The sequence below is a fragment of the Orcinus orca genome, chromosome 2, assembly GCF_937001465.1.
Source record: "Orcinus orca chromosome 2, mOrcOrc1.1, whole genome shotgun sequence".
NCBI classification, from domain to species: Eukaryota; Metazoa; Chordata; class Mammalia; order Artiodactyla; family Delphinidae; genus Orcinus; species Orcinus orca.
The window spans coordinates 20793714-20814037 of NC_064560.1; the positions used below are offsets into that span (position 1 = coordinate 20793714).

Here is a 20324-nt window from a genome sequence, read left to right on the forward strand (position 1 = left end):
GGTTCCAAAGCAGAAAAGGGGGGTAGAGTAGCATGCTTTAGCAGTAGTTCAAGTAAAAATAAATAAAACCTTAGAGGAGTACGAGCTGCCTTCCATTGCTCTCAAGCTACATTAAGGTATTTTAAAGTCCACAATAGGGGTCACTGCTCATGCTGTGTGGATCTTCCTGGGAGGAACTGTCTCGCATTCTGATTATGGCATTTTAATAAAGACACTGGCAAAGTAAAACAGGCAGCACAACAGAAAACAACAAGGAGGTGGAAAGTTTAGAAACAATGAAATGTAAGGGCTAAAGAATTGGGTCTATTTGGCCTGAAACAGGATCTGAGTTTTGGGTTTCAAATAGATGAAGAAACATCTGAATTTAGTTGACATCGCTCCACGGGGAGGACCCAGTGAAGGAAAGTTCCATCTGAGGTTCTGATGTGGAATGGACCGAGCAGGGAGGTGGTGAGAGAGCCAACCACGGCTGCCTCAGCGCTGTTAAGTCATCACCTATCACGCATGCCGCACCCCTGCCAAGGCTGGAGTTTGTGCGGAAACACTGGTTAGACACTCAGCCCTGTGGGACCCCGCTCAGCCTCCACGCGGCTAGAAAGAAGAGTCCTGTTCCTATGCTCATCAGCTTCACCTGGAAAAATATTCTTCATCGATGCCGATTTCAGGAATTTCCCGGCATTCATAATGTCGAAGACGAGCTTTTGGTGCACTTAGGGGCCAAGGAGCCTGTAAGAGCCCCACTGGGTGTGCTCCTCTCTCCTGGGGACCACATGCTCCCCCCACGCCCCCCCAAGAACTTACCGCCAGGTACTGCGGGGTGAGGCCGCCCAGACCCGTCAGGTTCCCCCAGGTGGCAGTGTTGAGCTGCTGCATCTGCTGCGCCAGCTGCTGCTGGAGACGCCTTTGCTCCTTGTCCTTCTGAGTGTCAGCGAACTTCACCACAATCGGTGAAGAGCAGCCCTGTGGTCAGACACAGCGGAAAGTGGAGAGGGGGTTACAGCCTGGCCCACTCCGCTCAGGACACTCAGTCAGCTCGGGGCCTAGCTTTCTGAACTATTCTGCAGCACAGGGGATGGTCTGGCCTCGTTTTTAAATGGTTTGATGGTCCTTCTTCTTCTCTGAATAGTACCATCAACAGAAAATTCCAGATCCTGTCACTGGTGTCTTTGGGGCTCTGGAGGTCGATGAAGCCATCTGTGCTCGTGCTCTGATTATTACACTGCCTCTCCTTCTCTCTTCATGGGTCTTCCTTCCACCATCTCAGGGCCTCCTCAGAGACAAGAGACCTTATCATTGTCCTTTAATTAAGCTTCACGGTTCGCTTGTCTGAAAGATGGACTTGTCCTGGTGTGTCTGCCTGTTTCCGCGTGTGAGCAGGGGACAAAGGAGGGGAACGAAATGTTGTAATGGGAATGAACATGCCTGTCGCTCATGTCTTTTTTTCCCACTCTTTCCAATGTTAAGTATTTCTGAACTTTGGAACTGTAGGAATCATACCGACCCAGTAATATAATCGGGAGAAGTGGGTTTCATTTTAGGAACATGGATGAAGGAAGGAGATTTTCAGGGGACACGGGCATGGACCAGTGTCACTGTCCCCGTGTTTTCAGAAGGGGCTCTCCTCCTTCTGTATCACATCTACTCTAGCTGTAATCCCAGGAGCTACAACAAATCAAAAAGAAAATATCAGAAGCAGTCTAGTCCAAGGAGACGCATCTCAAATGGCAGGAGGCGATGTCTACTTAGCTTCTTTTCCTAATCAGTCTCGCTGTTCTAGGAGCTTCTGTGTTCGTTTCCTTTAAAAGGCAGGAGCAGAGGTAGTGAGTGACAAATGGCCAAGGGTTATATAACAGGACCAGTTCATGTCTGATACGGAGAAAATCGTTAGGGAAAGTAAGGGCCTGACACCTCAGGCAGGAGGACTTCCTTTCGAAAGCAGCTTTTCGACATTCGCCACTCGGCAAAGACTCAGCAGAAACCAACTCTCTTCCCTCTCTGTTTAGCTTGCTAAACATCCCATCACAATTAAAGCTGTGAAATTTTGCTGAGATAAAAAGAAGTTAATTCTACCCAAGCGATTAAAAAAAACCCCACTTTTTATTGAAACTCAGCATGATAACAGACCTCTCTCTTCTCCTCCCAGAAATTTAATATTCCTATTTAAATGAGCTTTTCCCTTCCCTTTGGGTTATTTTGCTTTCTCCTAGAAAACAGAGTTGCATTTTTTTCTTATCACGTTGGGTAGCTACTGGGGATGGAACTATGCATACGTGAAGATATCATGCCTGCTGTTACCCCCCAACATGTGAGAAAAGTGAGGTGACTGGGTGTTGAACCTCCAGCAGACTGGTCTTCAGCTCTGGGAGTCACAGTCATGGCACAGATGTTAAGAGTCAGTAAACTGCATAAAAGTAATGTTTCCACCGTTTAAAAAATCTATACTTCATTGTTCTTCATCTGCTCCGTGTTTCAGCGTTTCATCACTTTAAAGACAGCAAAACCACTCTGAAGATGGAAATTACAGACAGCAAGGGTTTTGCCTGGAAAGGGTTGTTATTGTATCAAATTTGTCCCATAACAAATTATAGCATCTCTTCCTAACAGTTCATTTACGGTTGGCTTTTTTCTTCCTTAAATACCAAAAAATGATATAAAAGCAGAAAATCAGGCCAATGATTATAGTTCAAAAATGACTTGTATAAACCATGAAAGGGGAAAACAGGGTGGGGAGAGACTGGAGGAAAGTGGGAAAATCAAGGTACCATATAAAGATTAATGATTTTTAAAATAACATGTTCTTTTAAACTTTAACAGTGACATCGTTTTGAATTCACATCTCTTAGATCATACATCTTGGTGGAAGATGTAAGCCAGAGTCCTGAAAATAATGTAATTAATTCAAAAAAAGAAAACAAACTGCAGTGGTACAAGTGTAATGAGACTGCATAATATGTAATCTTCTGTTTAAATGTCAATATTTTTGAATTAAACAAGAAATTTAAGTGTCTGAGGGCTCCTCTGATTAAGCATGGATGTCCAGATTTAAAAACAAGTGCATCAGATCTGATTTCTGATAATAGCAGTATTAACAAAGGATCAAGGATTTCTGAAGAATAAATATGCCCCATTCTCTACAGCAAATTCTTTTCACTCTGAGAGCCTGTTATTTTCTTGGTTCGGGTTCATACCCAGTTCTGCTGTATTTTCTCGTGCTCTCCTTCCGTAGGGACCCAGGAGAACACAGACCTCCCACTCGGGCGGGGGGCCCTGGGTGAAGGAACTGGGGTGGCAATGTTTCCAACAGAGCTGAAAGAATTGAGGTTACAAAATCATCTAAGGTGAGACCAATTTAGGTACAAATCACTCAATTACAGGAAATAAAAATCTTTAAGAATGAAACACATATATATGGAAGATAATAAATACAGGTCAAGACTTCCTTTTTCTTAACAGTACTTTCATTTCATCTCCAGACTGATATGAAGCTGGAAACCAGGCTGATCCCCGATAATGGAGCTCCCCAAGGTAAGGGAAAGGGTAGGGGGAGGGGACAAAAACATGATCACGTGTGTGACTGCATGTTGTTCAAGATTGGATTCCTAGACATTTCAAATCCTGCTAATTCTCTCTTATTGTGGCCGATTTTCACCTGAGCTTGCCTTCACGTAGGGGGGTGTGAGTGTCTTAAAAATGCATTGCACTGAAAGGAAAACACAGTGATTATATAAGATATGTTAGGAATATTGAAGTCAAAAGGAAGTTCGAAAAAGACAATAGGCTTTGCAATGCTGATATCAAAACTCAGAAAAGTACAGTAAACACTTAATGACAATGCCATGCACACTCTTTACCCCCCGCTTCCACCCACCCTTTGGCTCCCTAGAGAAAGGTTGCCCACAAAACAAGACCCGTAAAGATCACTAAGCTCCCGGCATGCTTCGGGAGATGCAGCATTGCAAAAAACAAACAAATGAACAAAAAAAAAAATTAAAACCCCCCAAGAGTGGAGGCAAAAAAGAAGCTCAAACGATCAATAAAGAACTTTTTGGCACATTAAATAAAACTGAAAACAATTTTTTTTTTCAAAAGATGAAAAACGTTAACTTCAGGTAACACTACAAAGCCACCTCCAGAAAAGATCACCCATACACAAAGATACAGTTTACATAATACAGCAGAACATGCACTCCCAAAGGATTCTATCAGACAATACAGAATAAGTAACAGCATATCACTCTTGGAGTGTTTTTGTGCAAAATTCTGAAAGGCCATGACCCGAATCACAGACTCAACGTACAGAGCCATTGTCTACATTTGTGGACCCACGCCAGCCTATTTCTCTTCCCCGAAAGCCACTAACTCTCATTAGGAGATCACATTTGAGCCTTTGAGTTTCTTGGTTATTGTTCATTTTTTAGTAAGGGTAAATATCTAATTTCTCGGGGGACTCTCATACATGAACATTTGCACTGGTTCAATGAGGTGGGAGAAGTCTTAACTTTCTCCAACATTCTTGATGCAAAAACAATTTGTTTGTCTCGATTAAAGATACCTTGACCCCGCATTAAAAAGAAAATAAAAAAGAAACGAAAGAACCCTGTGATTTTGCACAGGGCCAGCTGCAATTTGGCATGGGGTCTGTTAATGTTCTACCCATCCCACCCCTGGGGCTGGGGAACGTACTTGATTCTTGGGGTATAGAAGGATGCTCGGTTTAAATTGCATCATGAACTTTACACAGCAGGACCTGGGCCACTGCAATAAAAGGCTCAAAAAGGAACGTAGAGCAAGTGGAAGGTTTTACACTAAGTGCATTTCCAGTCATCAGGGGAAAAATTCAGAGAGAGAGGGAGAGAGAGAGAGGGAGGAGGAGAGAGATTAAGGAAGAAGGAATATGAATGAATGGAGAGAGAGAGATGGTGAAAGTTTACATCTGTGATTGTCATGTGAACAATCCACACAGGAGAGAATTGCTTTCCATTCCCCACCATTTGCACAAAGAAAACAAAGAAAGGGCAGATGATACAGTACCTCCATGGTCTGAGACTGATGCATGGCTTTGATTGCATTCTGTGCCATTGCCCTTGTAGAAAATGTGACAAACGCACAGCCTGTGGGAAACAAGGGGACAGGGAGCAGGAAAGACAAAAAACAACAAGACAAAAGGTTTGGACGCTTGTTAAACCAACACAGTCTACGAGAACTGCCACAGGACGACACTGTTCTCAGTAGTACATGAAATCAACAACTTCTCTCTTTGGTTTTTATCTCGTGTTGCTTTTTACTTACAGTGCTGACCTGCTAATCTGACCACAGCAGAAAGATTTACTGATGGATTAGTTTATTTATTTTTAAAATGGAGTCCAGGGGAAGGAGGCTGGGTACTTTCTTTTTTTAAGCCACGTGGGGGGGGGGGAGGGGGGGTTGAAATGTGCAAGACCTAGTTTGCATTTTCTAAAATAAAAAGTTGCGATTTTACATTTTCTCCTTGTCTGTCTTGACTTAGGGCATCTACCCATTCCGGCTCTGTATTTCAAACATGAGCCTTGCTTTCTAAGCAGCAAATAGTAAAATCCTCACACCCAGGGCAAATTAGCAACTAGATTCCAACAGCTCGAAATGTCAGCAAGTAAATATACCTCATCTCTTCTGGGTAGTTAAAAAATAGATGTATGTATAAATATACACTCATGCTATTCAAATGCAAACAAATATACCCAAATCCTGTACAAACTACTTAGTAACTGTTAATGATGAACAAAAACAAATGCTCTGTTACTCTGGGAATATTCAACTGTGTGTATGAAGTAAAATTTAAACACTTGCATTGGATTTCTTATTTGTATCAAACCTTCGAGACTTTAAGTTGTGACTTGTGGATTCTTATCAGAGATTCCACCTCAAGTGTAACATACAGAAGACAATGTATATGTCTGTGAATGTCTCCCCTGAGACCCACAGAACTCTCCGTGGCTATTTTTCTCCCCAGCTGTAAAATAACTACACTCTACAGTGCTTGTTCCTGCTTCTTGTAGCAGTGCTGGCTACCATGCAGGTCACTGCTCCAGCTACATGGCTCACTGCCCTTTCCACTAATAAAAGCACTGCCTTCTGAAATTTACATTTTATTCATCATGCACCCTTGGGCTTCTCAGAGAAAAAGACTGTGAAATTAATGCAGATTCAGGCTGATTTTATAATAATACCACCGCACACTAAAAGCTTAGCTAAAGCAACGCTGACTATTTCACTTATGATCTCTAATGACTTTAAAAGTGCATTGATTTTCAGCTTCTTTAGCCTTGCACAGTTTGAACTTAGGTATCAGAGAATAATTTAGTGTTCTACTCAATTGCCTGAAAACATTATTATTACTACTACTTAAAAGATTTCCCAATGAAGCAGATCTAAACACCGAGGGGCCTAAGCTTGTCATCTCAGAGCGAGTGCACAGAAGTGGAATTCTGGCACCAATCACGTGAGATGGTTGCCTCTGTGGCCGGGAAGCCAAACAGAACATTCTACATCCAAACAACCAGCGGGTGGCTTGGTGTATGGGAGTCACTGTGGGAGCCATTAAACACATTTTCTTTGTTTGCTCTGCATGGGTACCTGGTGAGATTATCAAGTCAATACTGTATTAGCACCTTTCAATCAAACAGCAGTAAGAGAAAGCAATGCCTGCCCACTACCCCCGAAGCACAACAACCACCAGTCATGAAAATAAGTCAATGCATTTTTTTTTGGCATCACGCTGTAATTTTTAATACACAGAAACTCTCTGTACATGGGAGGTTCCTCTCATTCACCTCCGTTAAGCTGTCCTCACTGAAGCCCGACGTCTAGCTCACGAAGAATGCCAAGCTATCTCCTATGGTTTTTCTGACGTTACAGCAGCTGGTGAAGCTGTTTCAACATGCTGCCTGTACCTACAGTGGCTGTGGCTTCTGTCATCAACAGAAGCAGCTGGGCAGCCTTCTCTAAGGCATCTAGATGATGTGTGTGAGATCTACAACAGGACCTCTGCTGGCTCCATACTGAAATAGACTCAGCTCTAAAATGACAGAGTCCCCAGTTTACCATCTGTTTCAAAGTAGTATCTCTTGAAGATTGTGATGATCAGTGGTACTATTAACAGAGGAAATAACGCTAAGAGATTTTTTTCATTTTTTTATTTTAAAAATTTGGTGCTGCGTGGCTTGCGGGATCTTGGTTCCCAGACCAGGGATCAATCCTCTGCCCCTGGCAGTGAAAGTGCAGGCTCCTAACCACTGGACCGCCGGGGAAGTCCCTTCATTTCCTGTCTGGAGGCTACAGTAGAGGCACAAGCAAATCATCTAATGGAGGCATATTTGAGGCCATAGGAAGCCCAGACTAACTCTGCTTTTTTTTTTTTTTTTTTTTTTTGTGGTACGCAGGCCCCTCACCACCGCGGCCCCTCCTGCCGCGGAGCACAGGCTCCGGACGCGCAGGCTCAGCCGCTCCGCGGCATGTGGGATCCTCCTGGACCAGGGCACAAACCCGCGTCCCCTGCATCGGCAGGCGGACCCTCAACCACTGCGCCACCAGGGAAGCCCCACTAACTCTGCTTTTAGGAGTCAAGAAGCCTGTTTCATTCACTTTGCTTGCCCTTATTATCTGGGAGCATGTGCCAAACCAACAGCTTCTAAACGGAGGTTAAGAATGCATAAAAAAATGTAAAATGTCAACAAAAATCAATAAGGCAGAGTTTATGCATCTACCACGATTTCAGAGCAGGCAGAGCTTTTGTAAGTAACTTCGGGAGAAAGATCAAGCAATTAACAGGTCTCAAAAGCAAAGTCTTAGCAAGACTTGATCTCTCTATAAACTCGAACCATTGCCCCTTCCCCTCTGTGAAACCTGCAATTAAAAGGTTGACTGATGCTTCTAATTATACAATCCTCATCCCATCCCAAAAATGATCTGGCAAATCTGATGACTCCTTTAACCTTCTTATTCTACCGGCAGTGGTGCAGTAAGAGAGAACTGGCCTCCTAGGGGCTCTGTCAAGTCCCCTACTGGGTGCTGTGTTCAATTACTTAAGGGAGAAAATGACTGTCATTTATTGCATGGGAGCACGTGCTGAAAGATTCACTCTCTCTGCCGCTCTGGATGAAGCTAAGCAACTTCAGAACCGAATGTTCCACGGGTTGGTAGCCAGTTAACCTTCGTAACATCTCTCAAACAGGAGGTCCTGGCTAGATTTTCATTTTCTTTTCAGCACCACTGAACACACTGGCTTTGGGGTGGGCCCTCAAATCTGCACTTTTCACTAACGTAGGGTCACACGAGCTCCTACAGTCAAAATGGGCTGCTGGCTTCTTCTACAAACCAGCCAGATGACTTCCCGCTGGACAGAAATGACTTAGGTCAGTTGTCCTCTTCTGTAAGATGAGCTTCTGGGTACAGCAGAGGCTACTGGGTCCTGACGGACAACTGCTCCGACCTTATAGGGTCAGCCCTCAACTGTTCTGGACGGTTGCGCATGCTGGTGACTGACCAAAATGCTGGAGAACTTAGATTGGGAGGGAAAAAATACAGGTACCAAGACAATAAAGCTATTTTTGGGGGGTGGGGTAAGAGAGCCCATATATTACTGTCTCAAAGCTTCCAAATACATAATGGCAAAAAAAAAAAAAAAAAAAGGCAAAAATTCCCTCTGTAAATGTGTCCAACCTGTAATTTACCTGCCACTATTTATTGTCTCCACTTTCAGAGTGTCAGAGATTGCTCATAGAAATGAAAGGAGCTGAACTCCTCCTATTTCAGTGAGGTTGTCTTCTTGCTGCTAAAATAGATAAATGATTGACTGGGGAAAGGTTTCTCAAAGTCATTTCCTCCTACAGACAGGATCTAAGGAAAGCACAGAGCAGATTTTGGAACCCAGCTATTACACTTGTCATTTCAGTTGAAAGGATATCTTAAACTCAGGTGTTCTACCTTTTCTCTAGGCTACATGAGAATTTTGAGAGAACTAGATGAATTCTTGCTCTGCATCCAAAAGAAGGGGGGAGAGAGAGAGAGAGAGAGAGAGAGAGTGAGAGAGTGAGAGAGAGAGAGAGAGAGAGAGAGAGAGAGAGAGAGAGAGAGAGAGAGAGAGAGAGGAGAGAGAGAGAGAGAAAGTAATGAAAAAAGTAGAGGCACTTTTAAAAGCACATACACTGATGCCAGGGTCTCTTGCTTTTCTGCTGCTTCTTTGAAAGAGGAGCAACAGCTGCTATATTTTAACTGAAGGAAGCATAATTTAAAATAACTTGTGTGGCTGAGAAGATTTCAGCCTATGGAAACTTGTTTATAAATTCCTCTTCAGCTGTAGAAAGATCTTAATGCAGCCAGTTTTTCCTCGCAGTATCTTTTGAGCAATGGCAGGGTTTAAACATATGCTATGAGTATAACATTGGAGCATCAAAAATAATACTCTAATGTGCGATCCCCAACGCTAGGTTAGTTTATTTAAAATTGGCATGGAGAGATCTTTCATTCACGGCACCTGAGGCTGAGTGTGGACTAGGACTTAATAGTTGGCAAAAATCTCATCCCTGAGATGAGGTTGGAAGATTGTACCCAGAGCAGCATGACAAGATGCATTTAATAACCCAGGGGGCATCTGATAAAGGTTTCCACATCTCTGAACATTTGGGTACCACGTGGGCAAGACTAAAATGTCACGATCAGAACGGAGTCCTCTCCATGTACGTTTTAAAAGTCAAAAGCCCTCTCCCAATATCCTGATCAGATATAACGAAAATAAATGAGGATTTAATGGCTAAATCCAGTCTGTGGTCGCTAACATCCCTGAAGATACCCCCAATTCATTTGTCAAAGGTTTTGGCAGGAGAATGCTGGAACACCATAAACACAGCTGGAATATTCTTAAACCAGCAGAAGGTTACCTTAAATGGCAGTGAAGATTTGACTGCAGTTTATGGGAAAGAAAAATGAAATCAACCCCTTCACTGTCTCTGAGTTACAGATATTTTGTTGCTATGGTGCAGCAAACCTGGCAGACTGTAACCAAATAGTCCAATCGGACTGTGGGACTGTGGATAAGTGAGAACATGTGTATTTTAGGAAATCAACATGCTAAGGTGACACTGTCCAGTAAATATGTTGGCTCAGAAGCCTCAAGCTTAGATTCTGAGAGCAAACATCTCATTTCACTGGCCATGTGTGGGCTTGTGCTCCCCTGGCTTGCTTTCTCAATGAAGGCTCACACAGCGGGCCTGAGCGGTAGATCTGCCACTGCAGAAGGATCTGAGGATCATAAGGGGCATGAAAGCATCTCAAACCAGGTTTTCCAAATCAGAAAAAAACGGCAGAATGGGTTACTGCCCCCAAAAGGGAAAAAATGCACGTTCAGATGTGGGCATACCGCGTAAAGCGAGGCAGAGTCCTAACGTTCGTTGAGTGGTTTCAACAGGCTTGGCAGGTGCTGTCCATGTATAGGCATGACAATTTCCCAGCGGGATGGGGCAGAGAGGTCCCATCTTAAAACATGACACAGATCTGGGTGATGGTGAATAACTATGGGACTTTTAAAATAGTCTTTCTTGCCAATGTGTAGATCATGATTTTTTTTTTTTTTTTTAAAAGACAGTGATTCTAACTGAAAGTATAGCAGGGCTAAATAGGTACAAAGATGTGGGTCCTGGCAGCCCACTACTCTGATCTGGGGCAGGGGTACTGAATCAACAGCCTGGAGGAACCTCAGGTTAACACCTGCCAGGTAGGAATGTCAACTACTGATGTGGCGGAGAATGAACGACACGTGACGCCTGTTGGGGACCCAGGGCTACTAACTGCCTCCTCTGTCTTCCTTCTTGTAGCTGAACTGGGCAAAAGCAAAAACAAGAAAAGTGAACCACTCAAGGGCACCTCTCCCTCATTATAATCAAATGGTTCGATTTAAATCCTTTCCTACTGACTAATTTACACCCTGGTTTAGTATTACAAAGTACTTTTCAGAGCAGCCAAGCTTTCATTTCACTTCATTTTTACTTATTTTGTAAACAGCTGAGCCAGCAACAGGCATGGAGACCAGAAATGCTGAGCGCCCCTGATCTGCAGCGCCGCACTTATTAATATTTGATTGAAAACGCCAATTCTTTAATGAAAGCAAAAGAGTAGCATGAGAGAGAACTGTTCTTTCAACAAATCACTGATTTAGGAGCAGTCCCCAGTACCCAGGAGTCCCTGGGTCCTGCTAATTGAAAAATGCAACACTGTCTGTCCTTATATCTCAGAACAAATTAGAATAAATGAGTATTTTCTTTTTTTGCCACAGGGAATTCTCATCCGTTTGCCAGAAAATCAGAAATTATTTTTCTGTTAAAAAAAAAAGCGGGGGGCAGGGAGGAGGATTCTACTCTTTACGTTGAACCAGTAGTTCAGAAATAGGCTGCTTCTGGTGTCAAGTGCTGGTTCATCAACCAAATGGCAGATGGAATTGGTCAGGTTCTCCCATCAAGTACAGTGTCTTGACACCCTTTCCTGTGAAAGTTTTGACCATTTAAAAAAAATCTCATCTGCAAAAATAGCTAACATATGCTCAAGGATCTCTAGGCACCAATGCTCTTCATCACTGTCCCCACTGGACAGATGGAGAAATTGAGGCAGAGAGTCAGTTTGTAAATCAGCAGAGGGAAAACAGGAGTCCAGCATTCCTACTTCACAGTCAAGGTCTCTATGAAACACTATGGATGGCCTGGCTCTACAAAAAACCTACCATGGCAGTAGCTAATCACGCCCTATCAGACAAGCAGGGCAGATATCTAGACTGCTGCCATTTTCGAGTGTGGAAACTGAGGACAGAGACAGGAAAATGAATGGACCACGCCCACGATTCATGTCCGAAGTTCTGGGATGGGCCCCAGGGTCACTGACCTCTAAGGCACTATACATTTCCCTATGCCTATCGCTTCTTTCTCCATGCCATACACCTTGGCAAATGCAAAAGTGCAATGATAACACGCAAGTTGTGACTGAGAATAGTCACAGGGAGACAACAGTGGTTCTTATTACTAAACTGGCAGCAGAAGAGGGATCGCAAACATATTCTTTTGTCTTTCTTGCCTACTTAATTCTTCCTCAGCCCCACTGCTTTTTCCCGTGGTATTCACTCTCCTGGTCTGTCTGCCTATCTACCTCTCCTGGATCAGATGTGATGATAAGCTCTCCTGGTGCGTATCTCCAGGATGGCACAGAGGGACCCAGGATCGAAATCCTGGTATCCTTCTGCCTGCGAGGCTGGATGGGAACCAGAGGCGATGCGGGTGCCCAGGACAAGGAACTATTTTGGGTGACACTGGTAAAGGCACACGTGGTAGTGACAGATTAGCTTGAGGCACTGGGTCTGCTGTTTGGGGGCCCCACTCAACATCATGTCTTGCTCAGCTTTTAGACTCCCATCTTTCAGCGAGTGTTAAGTGTCATTTCCAGGCCTCCTCCTCCTTTTTTTTTTTTAAAACCACCTTCAGAAGAAAATACAGGGATCACAAGCTTGGAGTCATTCCTCCCCCTCCTAGTTTTCCCCGAGATCACCTCTGTTTCCGGGCTTTGGAGGTGGAGGTAGGTGGAAAACTTTTGTTCCCTGTGCCTTCGATTCTAGCAGTTGGCATCACGAAGCTTTATGTCTAAAAGTCAAAAGAACAAATGTCCTTCCTCCCAGGGCGCTGAGTTTACGTAAGACCAGGGAGATGAATGAAAACTAGTCCCTGGATACTTGAGGCTTAACCTTTTCTTTCAACATGGGGCGCGGGCAGTGCAGTCCCAGAACCAGAGATGGGGAATGTAAAGACATTTCTAATTAGCCCTGTGGAAGTTGCCCTGGAAACCCCATTAATTGAATGAAATCCTCTCTGCGTTGCAAAAAGACGGATTTCTTACGAGAATGGAGAAATGTGTTTTCCATGTGCGTCTTCCCCTGGGCCTCCTGGGCTGACTCAGGAAACTAGTCAGATGGCTGGGAACACGGTGACAAGCCTTATAAGTGGTTTAAGGAGGGAGGCGCATGGGTCCGTCAAAGGGGGAGGTAAACGTGGACAGAAGAGAGTCATCTCCAGCTACCTTGTGTAGCTGCTCGCGGAAACACTGGTTTTCGTCCGCACTCGGAGCCCCAGCCTTTGCCTCTATCACGGTGACAAAGAAGAACCTACAATCTTCTCCTGGACGAAGCCACTTCTCTGTCACTTAACGGATCCCTGTGTTTAGGACTCCAGGAGGTCTGCTCTTTGCCATAAAACCCTAACGCCCTGAGACAGGCCTGGTTTCCCTGAGTCTGTACCTGCACTATGCGGGGACAGGGGCCTTTTTTCTTGGTTTATTTCTCAGTCAAGAGGCCCACACGCTCAGCATTCTCCCAGGCACAGGCAGAAAGCCAGAAGACTAAGATGCGAGCAGCAAACATTCTCTCTCACTCTCCGCATCTCTCCCTCATACCTCCCAAAGCTCCTTCAATCTGAGATTGAAGAGGGATGTGTAACGGCAGGGGAGCCTGTGGGCCTCCCGTCTGACAGTGATAACCTGGGCTAATATGCTGCCACTAGGACCTTCTTGACTTGAGAAATAAAAGGTGATCATTCCAGCTATGGTGAAAAGTTTGGGTTGGATAACTTCGTCCCGCAGGACGTATCTCAGGGTGACCTCTTGCTGCGTGTGGGAGCTACGTCTACCTTGACTGGGACACAGAGCTCCAATTAGCACTTAAGGGCAGAGACTCTGCAGAGAGCACACTCACCTCGACTCAGCCCGTCGGGTCCCCGGAGGATCCGGCATTCTTCTATCTGGCCAAATGGAGAGAACATCACCCGGATATCGTTCTCATTACATTTCTTCGAAACCATTCCTATGAACAATTTTCTGTCTTCCACGGCTAGGAGAGAGAAATAATGAATGAGCCAAGGCCACTTCACCTTCTTCCTCGTCATCAATGCGTCATCACCACCTCCGACTGGGTCCCGAGGCTAACTCTTCAGACACCCAGGCCACCTTCCTCCCCCACACGTGCCGTCTCTGCTCTCCCCACCCCTGCTCGGCATCTCGGCTCCTATTCCAACACTGGGAGCTTGTTTATTAATAAAACATCTTCAAAGGACACGAAACACTGTTTTTAAGTCCTTTCCCCCCATTTGGAAGCAGTAATATGTTTACTAAAATGTTAAAGTTCTAAGTAACTGCTAAATGCTGCTGTCCCATAGAGATATTCTGGGATACAGATTTTAATGTTTTTTTTTTTTTTTGGGTAGATGTTCTTTTAACTTGAGTGACAGCGAAAGAGAAAGATCGGGAGAGGAAAAATAACAGAAGCAGATATAGTGGAAAATTGATAAACAAAACTTTTCACAAAGGATTCAGTGGAAGAAAACATTCTCCTTCCCTGATTTCAAATAGCTTTGTCCCCACTGGTCCAGATGAGAACAGGAGACAGGAGAGATGTGAATTTCTCCAGAGAGCTGGCTAAGGGGCCTTCTGTCCATAGCACTGGCTACGCAGCCCTACCCAGGTCAGCACATGTGGTCTGCACCTTACAACGAAAGCTGAAGGCAACTGTGGCCAAGTGAGTGGGACTGCGGTTATTTGAGAATCATGTCAGGGCGGCCCCAATCTCGGGGTGAAACCTGTCGCCAAAAAAAGAACAAGGAAGGAATAATGCTATTCTGCCCACTTGGAGGTAGGATTCTTGATGAACAGAAATGCCTTTTGGGCGTCAGGGCAACAACGTGCAAATTCTAACCTTGGAAGCTGTCAGCGGGTAAAGACTAGGGAAGGTTTACCTCTGACGACCGGGGAGATTTGCTTCCCTAAACTGACATGCTTGTGCTCAGGATAACTGGCCTACGCTCAGCCTCAAAGGCACGATTATTATGGATTTCAAGACAGTGTTTGGAGCCGTTTGTAGGAGACAGAGCAAAAGATCGTCCTAGAAGCCCTCAGGGAGAAGTTTTGCTCATTTCCCATGTTTCCTTTCAATCCATTTCTTAGAATTAAAATTAAAAAAAGAAAGAAAGAAAGAAAGATAGCCGGCTACACCAGCACTTCAGAAAGTCCTAGCTTACGGGATCATTTTATATCTGTATTATAATCTTGTCATTGCTATTTAATTGGCTTTTATTTCTGTTTTTCTTACTCTTTTTTCTGGACAGTAAGTGTCTCATTATCATTTAACTGGCAAGAGCGTATCCTAGACTTGCCGGGGCCAGTTGCTTCGGGTACGTAAGTCAGAATCCCTGGTCTGTGTCTTCCAGGAGCCGGGACGGAAGATCTATAATGGAACAGAGACTCACTTACTCTGAAGCAGCTCCGTCCAGTAGAACTCGGGGAGAAGGGGCAAGTTTGGTCTGTGACGTCCACCCCAGTAGCGAAAACCATGTGTGGCCACTGGGCACTTGAAAGGTGGCTAGTGTGATCGAGAAAGTGAATTTTTCATGTGATGTAATTTTAACTCATTTAAAATTTAAAAGCTGCACGTGACTACTATATTGGACGAGGGTGGCGCTGAGGGGCTAAGAGCGCCTAGTTGTAGACTCCCAGGCCGGAAGTAACAGACGTGGAAGACGTTTTGTCTGACTCTAAAGATACGCCAAGGCCCAGCAGGGGGAAGGATCTGGCCAAGGATCATTCTACAAGGAGGTGGCCCAACCTGTACCAGGATCTGGTACCTTCTTCAGCCCAGGGTTCTGCTCACTCTTCTGTGTTTCTGACAAGTCCAGAGGAGGCAGATGAGGCTGGGAGGGTAGGGCAGTGCTGTGACTGGGAGACCCTGGTCCTCGTTCCAGTGCTGCCATGAAGGTGATGGGTGACCTTGGAGGACGAGCTGACCTCTGTGGACCTGAGACTTGTCATCCACAGAATGAAGGTTTCAACTTGATTCTTTTTCCTCTTCTCTTTCCTTTCTCTCTCTCTCAAGTGGTGGAGAGAAGGCAGCCTGGTTACACGCTTTGGCTGAATGAAGCACTTGAACATGGACTTCAGCAACGCTTTCTACCCAGCCTCTCTCTCCACACCGGTGGCGGCTCCCAAGACAACGCAGAGAAACGAGCGCTCCAAAGAATACAGGTTGAAAACCACAATTACACAATCCTTGTGAACTATGAATCGGGTACCAGAGTTTGAGAAAGGCTTGATGTTAGATGTGGAATTGAAACCGGACTTTAAGAAGCACGGGCAGGGTCTGGATGGACCGGTAGTGTGCTGGGCGCATCACGTACTAACCGAACAAGGCGCAGAGTCAGGAATGAATAAGGACTGTCTCTGTGGTGGACGGAGGAAGGCAGCCTGACTGAAGCACAATATGGACCATTTTCTGCTTCATCTGCGGAGAGGGGCTGGATGCAGAAGGAAGGTCACAGGTGGTCCAGGGCCACCGCCTGTGTTGAGCTTCCTCAGGGAGAAAGGGGGTGTCACTGGCTCTGATTCCTCAGCAGAGGCTGCTGAGGACTCCACTTGCTTTATGTAGATGAAGAGTTTTAAATTTAAGAAGTCCTTCTTTCTCCTGTCAGAGTAAGTGGACTACCAATGATCTACTAGGAACTGGTGAAAGCATAGTAAGTTGAGGGCTGTGTTGGCACTGGGGTCTAAGAATTAGAAGCATCAGATGCCCCAGAAGAGGTGCTTTCTTTCCAACGGGAGCCTTTGACCTCCAGTGCGATGCCAGACTCCTCAGCACGCGAGGACTCCAGTGGCCCTGAGGGCACGTGGCATTCCCCTGAAGCAGAAGGGGAACGGATGGGACTGGCGGAAACGGGGCTGCGGAGGGAGGGAAAACTTGCAGCTGTAGTTCTTGCCCCCCGCCCTGATCCCTTCCTGCCCTCATCTCTGGGACTCCTACCCCGAGGAAGCTATGGCTGATACCTTGACGAGTACAAAAAAATTTCTGTTGTATTTCTTCTTATCCTGAAGAATCAGGTTTTCAAACAAAAGCAAAGGATAAAGTCCCAGTTGGTCCTTGGTTTCCCTGATAAACCTATAATGACGGTATTTAGCGAAGACCATTTTCAGGGTCTGAGCTTCAGGGTGCGGGATGCTACAGTCAACTAAACGCGCAGCTCCCGAGAAGCTCAAGTATGACTTTTTTCCTAAGATGGATTTACAAAAAATGGAAACCATTTACGAAGAAATCCTGACTTCCTAGGCACAATGAAGTGGTAAACTCAGGCAGGGAAATGAAAGATAACTGTCACTTTTTTTCAGTAACAAGTATTAGCTAAAAAGAAAAGGAAATCTGCACCCTCCATATGCTATTGAAAGCGCTAACTTCCTTTCCTGTGTGTGTGTGTCGGCACGTGTGTGCATGTATAAAGGAACCTGGATGTTGGCAACCTTCTGCAAGCCGAAGTAGCTCTGTGGTTTTCACAGTTGGGCCTTGTTTGCTTTAATGGCAAAATGGGAATAGCTACAAGGATCTAGCTTTCCTCTCAGTGAGTTTTCCCGCGCTTCCAGTGAAAACTTTTATTCCTAGGATCCCCATTCTAAGGATCGCTAAACAGCTTTGTCAACATTTTAAACAAACTTAATTATCTTGAAATCACTGAACTTTTTCATCAATGTTTGATGAATTTCCTGGTGGGCTTTTCCTAAGTATTCATGGGCAGTTAAGTATCTCACCAGTTTTTTCAATCCACAAGAATGCCAACTGCTTAGATAAACCTACCATGTTCACAGTATTCTGCTAAATGCTTTAGGGGAACTAAAAAAAAAAGAAAAGAAAGAAAAGAAAAGATAAGGTGTTTGCCCTCTAAAGAAAAAGTATGTTTTCCTTTAGGATAACCAATGAATGAATGAGGGGAAATACTTCATCTACCACGTGCTGCACAGGTGGGGGTGCTGCCGTCAATAACAGTAGCAGAACTGAAAGTGGATTCATACCAGTGACCACTGCCAGCTCCCCTTCCATGGTATAAATGAGAAGGGGTTAATATTAAATACAAGTGGGGACTTTTTTAGGTTCAGGGACTAGAAACTTCATTTTTTAAAACCCCCCTAATTGTAAGTCTGTGCTAACACACCGGTGTACAATCTGTCAAAGTCACACCTGGATTCGGGGCGGCCTGAATTAATTAACGACTTTTCAATGTGTTAGTGCTAACATATGGCATTTAATTACGGCCTCCGAATCCACGGGTCTCTCTACTTTGAATTTCAAAATGATTTCTTCATCTTCTAGTACATCAGCAAGTGACTGCACGGGAACACCCTGGATTCCTATCTCCACAGGCCTCGCCCTCCCCAGGATGACAACGTCGGGTCATCCTGACTCTTGTGAGCTCAGAACTTGAAGCACAGCCACGGGGGGTTTCAGAGGCCTCGAGGAAAGAGATTGGTGGTGTGTGGGGGGGCGTTTAAATGGCATTTCTGGATTCGAGGCTCTAAGGACCCTGACAAGCTGTGAGGTTGGAGGTTAAAGCTCTGATACTCTGCCTACAGAGTCAAAAATAATCCTTCAAGTCAGAAGTGCGACCTCACAGTGAACAGTGGCTCCAGCTCCCGAGACTCCAAAAACAGAACCAAAGGCAACCGCCACGACTTCCTTGTCACCCCCTGCTGGACCGACTTCAGATCCAGCAACTGCGTTTCACTTTCGATCTCGCACAGCTGGTTGCCTTTTCTGCATAGTGATGGAAGGTTAAAAGCAGGAAAACAGGCCCTCCAATGGGAGAGAGAATGATAAAGAGTGACTACGTGTGTGTGAGTATGGCTGGTCCCTGAAGTAATCCAGGCCTCCTCCAATGCCCTTCCTGTACCATCCACTCAACTAGGTGTAAGGGAAAAATCACCAAAAAAGGTGGGTGCTGTGGAAATCTGGGTATATACTCAGTGTGTTCTTCTCAAAGTCCCTGACATTGCCAATCCAGAGGAGGATCCGTTGTTTGGATACCTGGCGCAGTAGAAGCATAAGAAATGGAAGATGCTAGGAGTTTACATAAATGTGCTGGAGACTGCAGCTGAAATCAGAGCCATTGGAAGGGCAGGTTCGAGGAAGCTGTGGAGATTCCAGAAGCCCGTTCGGTAAGAGAGTAAAGTGCAGGGCAGATACAGCAGACTAACATTTCTGGGCTTTGCCAGAATCCCTGCATGGACAAAAGCTTAAAAGAGTGATTGCTTTTCCGGAATTCGTTTGTCCATCACTAATGAATCTGTGATGAGCCTTGCTCAGCAAATACGAAGTTCGGGAAATCTGAACACAATGATAATGAAGAGAGTAACTGTTTCACTGTGATGAGCCCTTTGTGTCATCCATAAATGTCAGCAAACTCAAAAAAAAGTGCAATTAGAGCTCGTTATACTTCTTTCACAACCACAGGAGCTATTTCGAGCATCTGAGCCAAAGAAATCTTGGTGCTCTCTGAGCTGCAGAAACTATGCTTACCTGTTAAAAATGTCATGTGAAATCAGAAAAGGCTTGCAGCTTTTATCCCTGGCTTTGGGAAATGATACCTTTCTCCTGATTCTTCCAAGGACAACCCTGAAGTCTGCTCATGGCTATGCAAGGTGGGGGTCCCTCTGAGCCTCCGTGAAGAAGAGCTCTTTCAAAGCAGCTTTTGGTCCATTTACACTATTTGACTTTTTCTTTTTACTGGAAATTCAGAAAATGAAGGTAGATCTGCAAGCAAAGGGACAACTGGCCCAGCAAGAAGGTTTGGGGGTTTTCCTTCAGGTGCACAGATCTAAGCTTTGGCAGGAAGAGCCCAAGGCTGGAAGGGCTGGCCTCTGCTCTCAGGATGCACCAAAACAACTACCTCAACTGGCTGGAGCTAGGCCACCGATGTAGCAGACTGCACGCACGCTACGTGCCAGGTGTTACGCCAAGCTCTGTGGGTGTTAACTGCATGATGACTCTGTAAGGCGGGCCTTACAGGAAGAGCACAGACTAGGCTTCCGGAGCCCCTCTTACAGCGGGAGAGACGGAGGCTGGGTGAGGTTAGTAAAGAACTTGCTCAAGGTCACAGCCAATAAGTGCAGGGTCCGGGTCAAGTCCGGGCTCCTCAAAATAGATTTCACCTGCTACCCTGGGGCGCTTCCTGAAAAATGGCATTTTTAGGTATTTGCTCATCTTAGTAAAACAGAGCCCAATCCTGCTTGGCTTTTGAGATCCTGCAACATGGGGTGTGCCCACGGCAGTTTGATTCTGTTGCTGTGGTTTTAGATCCAAAGCAAACACTACCCTCAGTGTCCACAGGAGACAGAGGACAGCAAGGGCAGCCGACCATTCTGAGCCGTCCCGGCAGCCACCCTGTGGACAGTCAGGGTTCGCACCTGCACAGGAGAAAATGCAGAAGAAGAAACCTTTTCTCGGTTCAACTCTTTGG

The 20324-nt window shown here is 45.2% G+C and overlaps 1 protein-coding gene across 12 annotated transcripts in view; it reads right to left on the reverse strand.

Annotated features, from left to right (window-relative positions):
- The window catches only part of CELF2 (CUGBP Elav-like family member 2), an 830917-nt gene that overhangs the window by 62209 nt on the left and 748384 nt on the right, over positions 1 to 20324 (reverse strand). For 11 of the 12 annotated variants that reach the window (XM_033439192.2, XM_049705739.1, XM_012535222.3 and 8 more), the window contains 3 exons: positions 13757 to 13891; positions 5032 to 5111; positions 802 to 960 (listed from right to left, as the gene is read on the reverse strand). In XM_033439192.2, the coding sequence (XP_033295083.1) occupies positions 802 to 960; positions 5032 to 5111; positions 13757 to 13891 (374 nt within the window). Of the gene's footprint in view, positions 1 to 801; positions 961 to 5031; positions 5112 to 13756; positions 13892 to 20324 lie in introns of those variants that run through there. The other variant, XM_049705741.1, reaches the window with a different exon arrangement.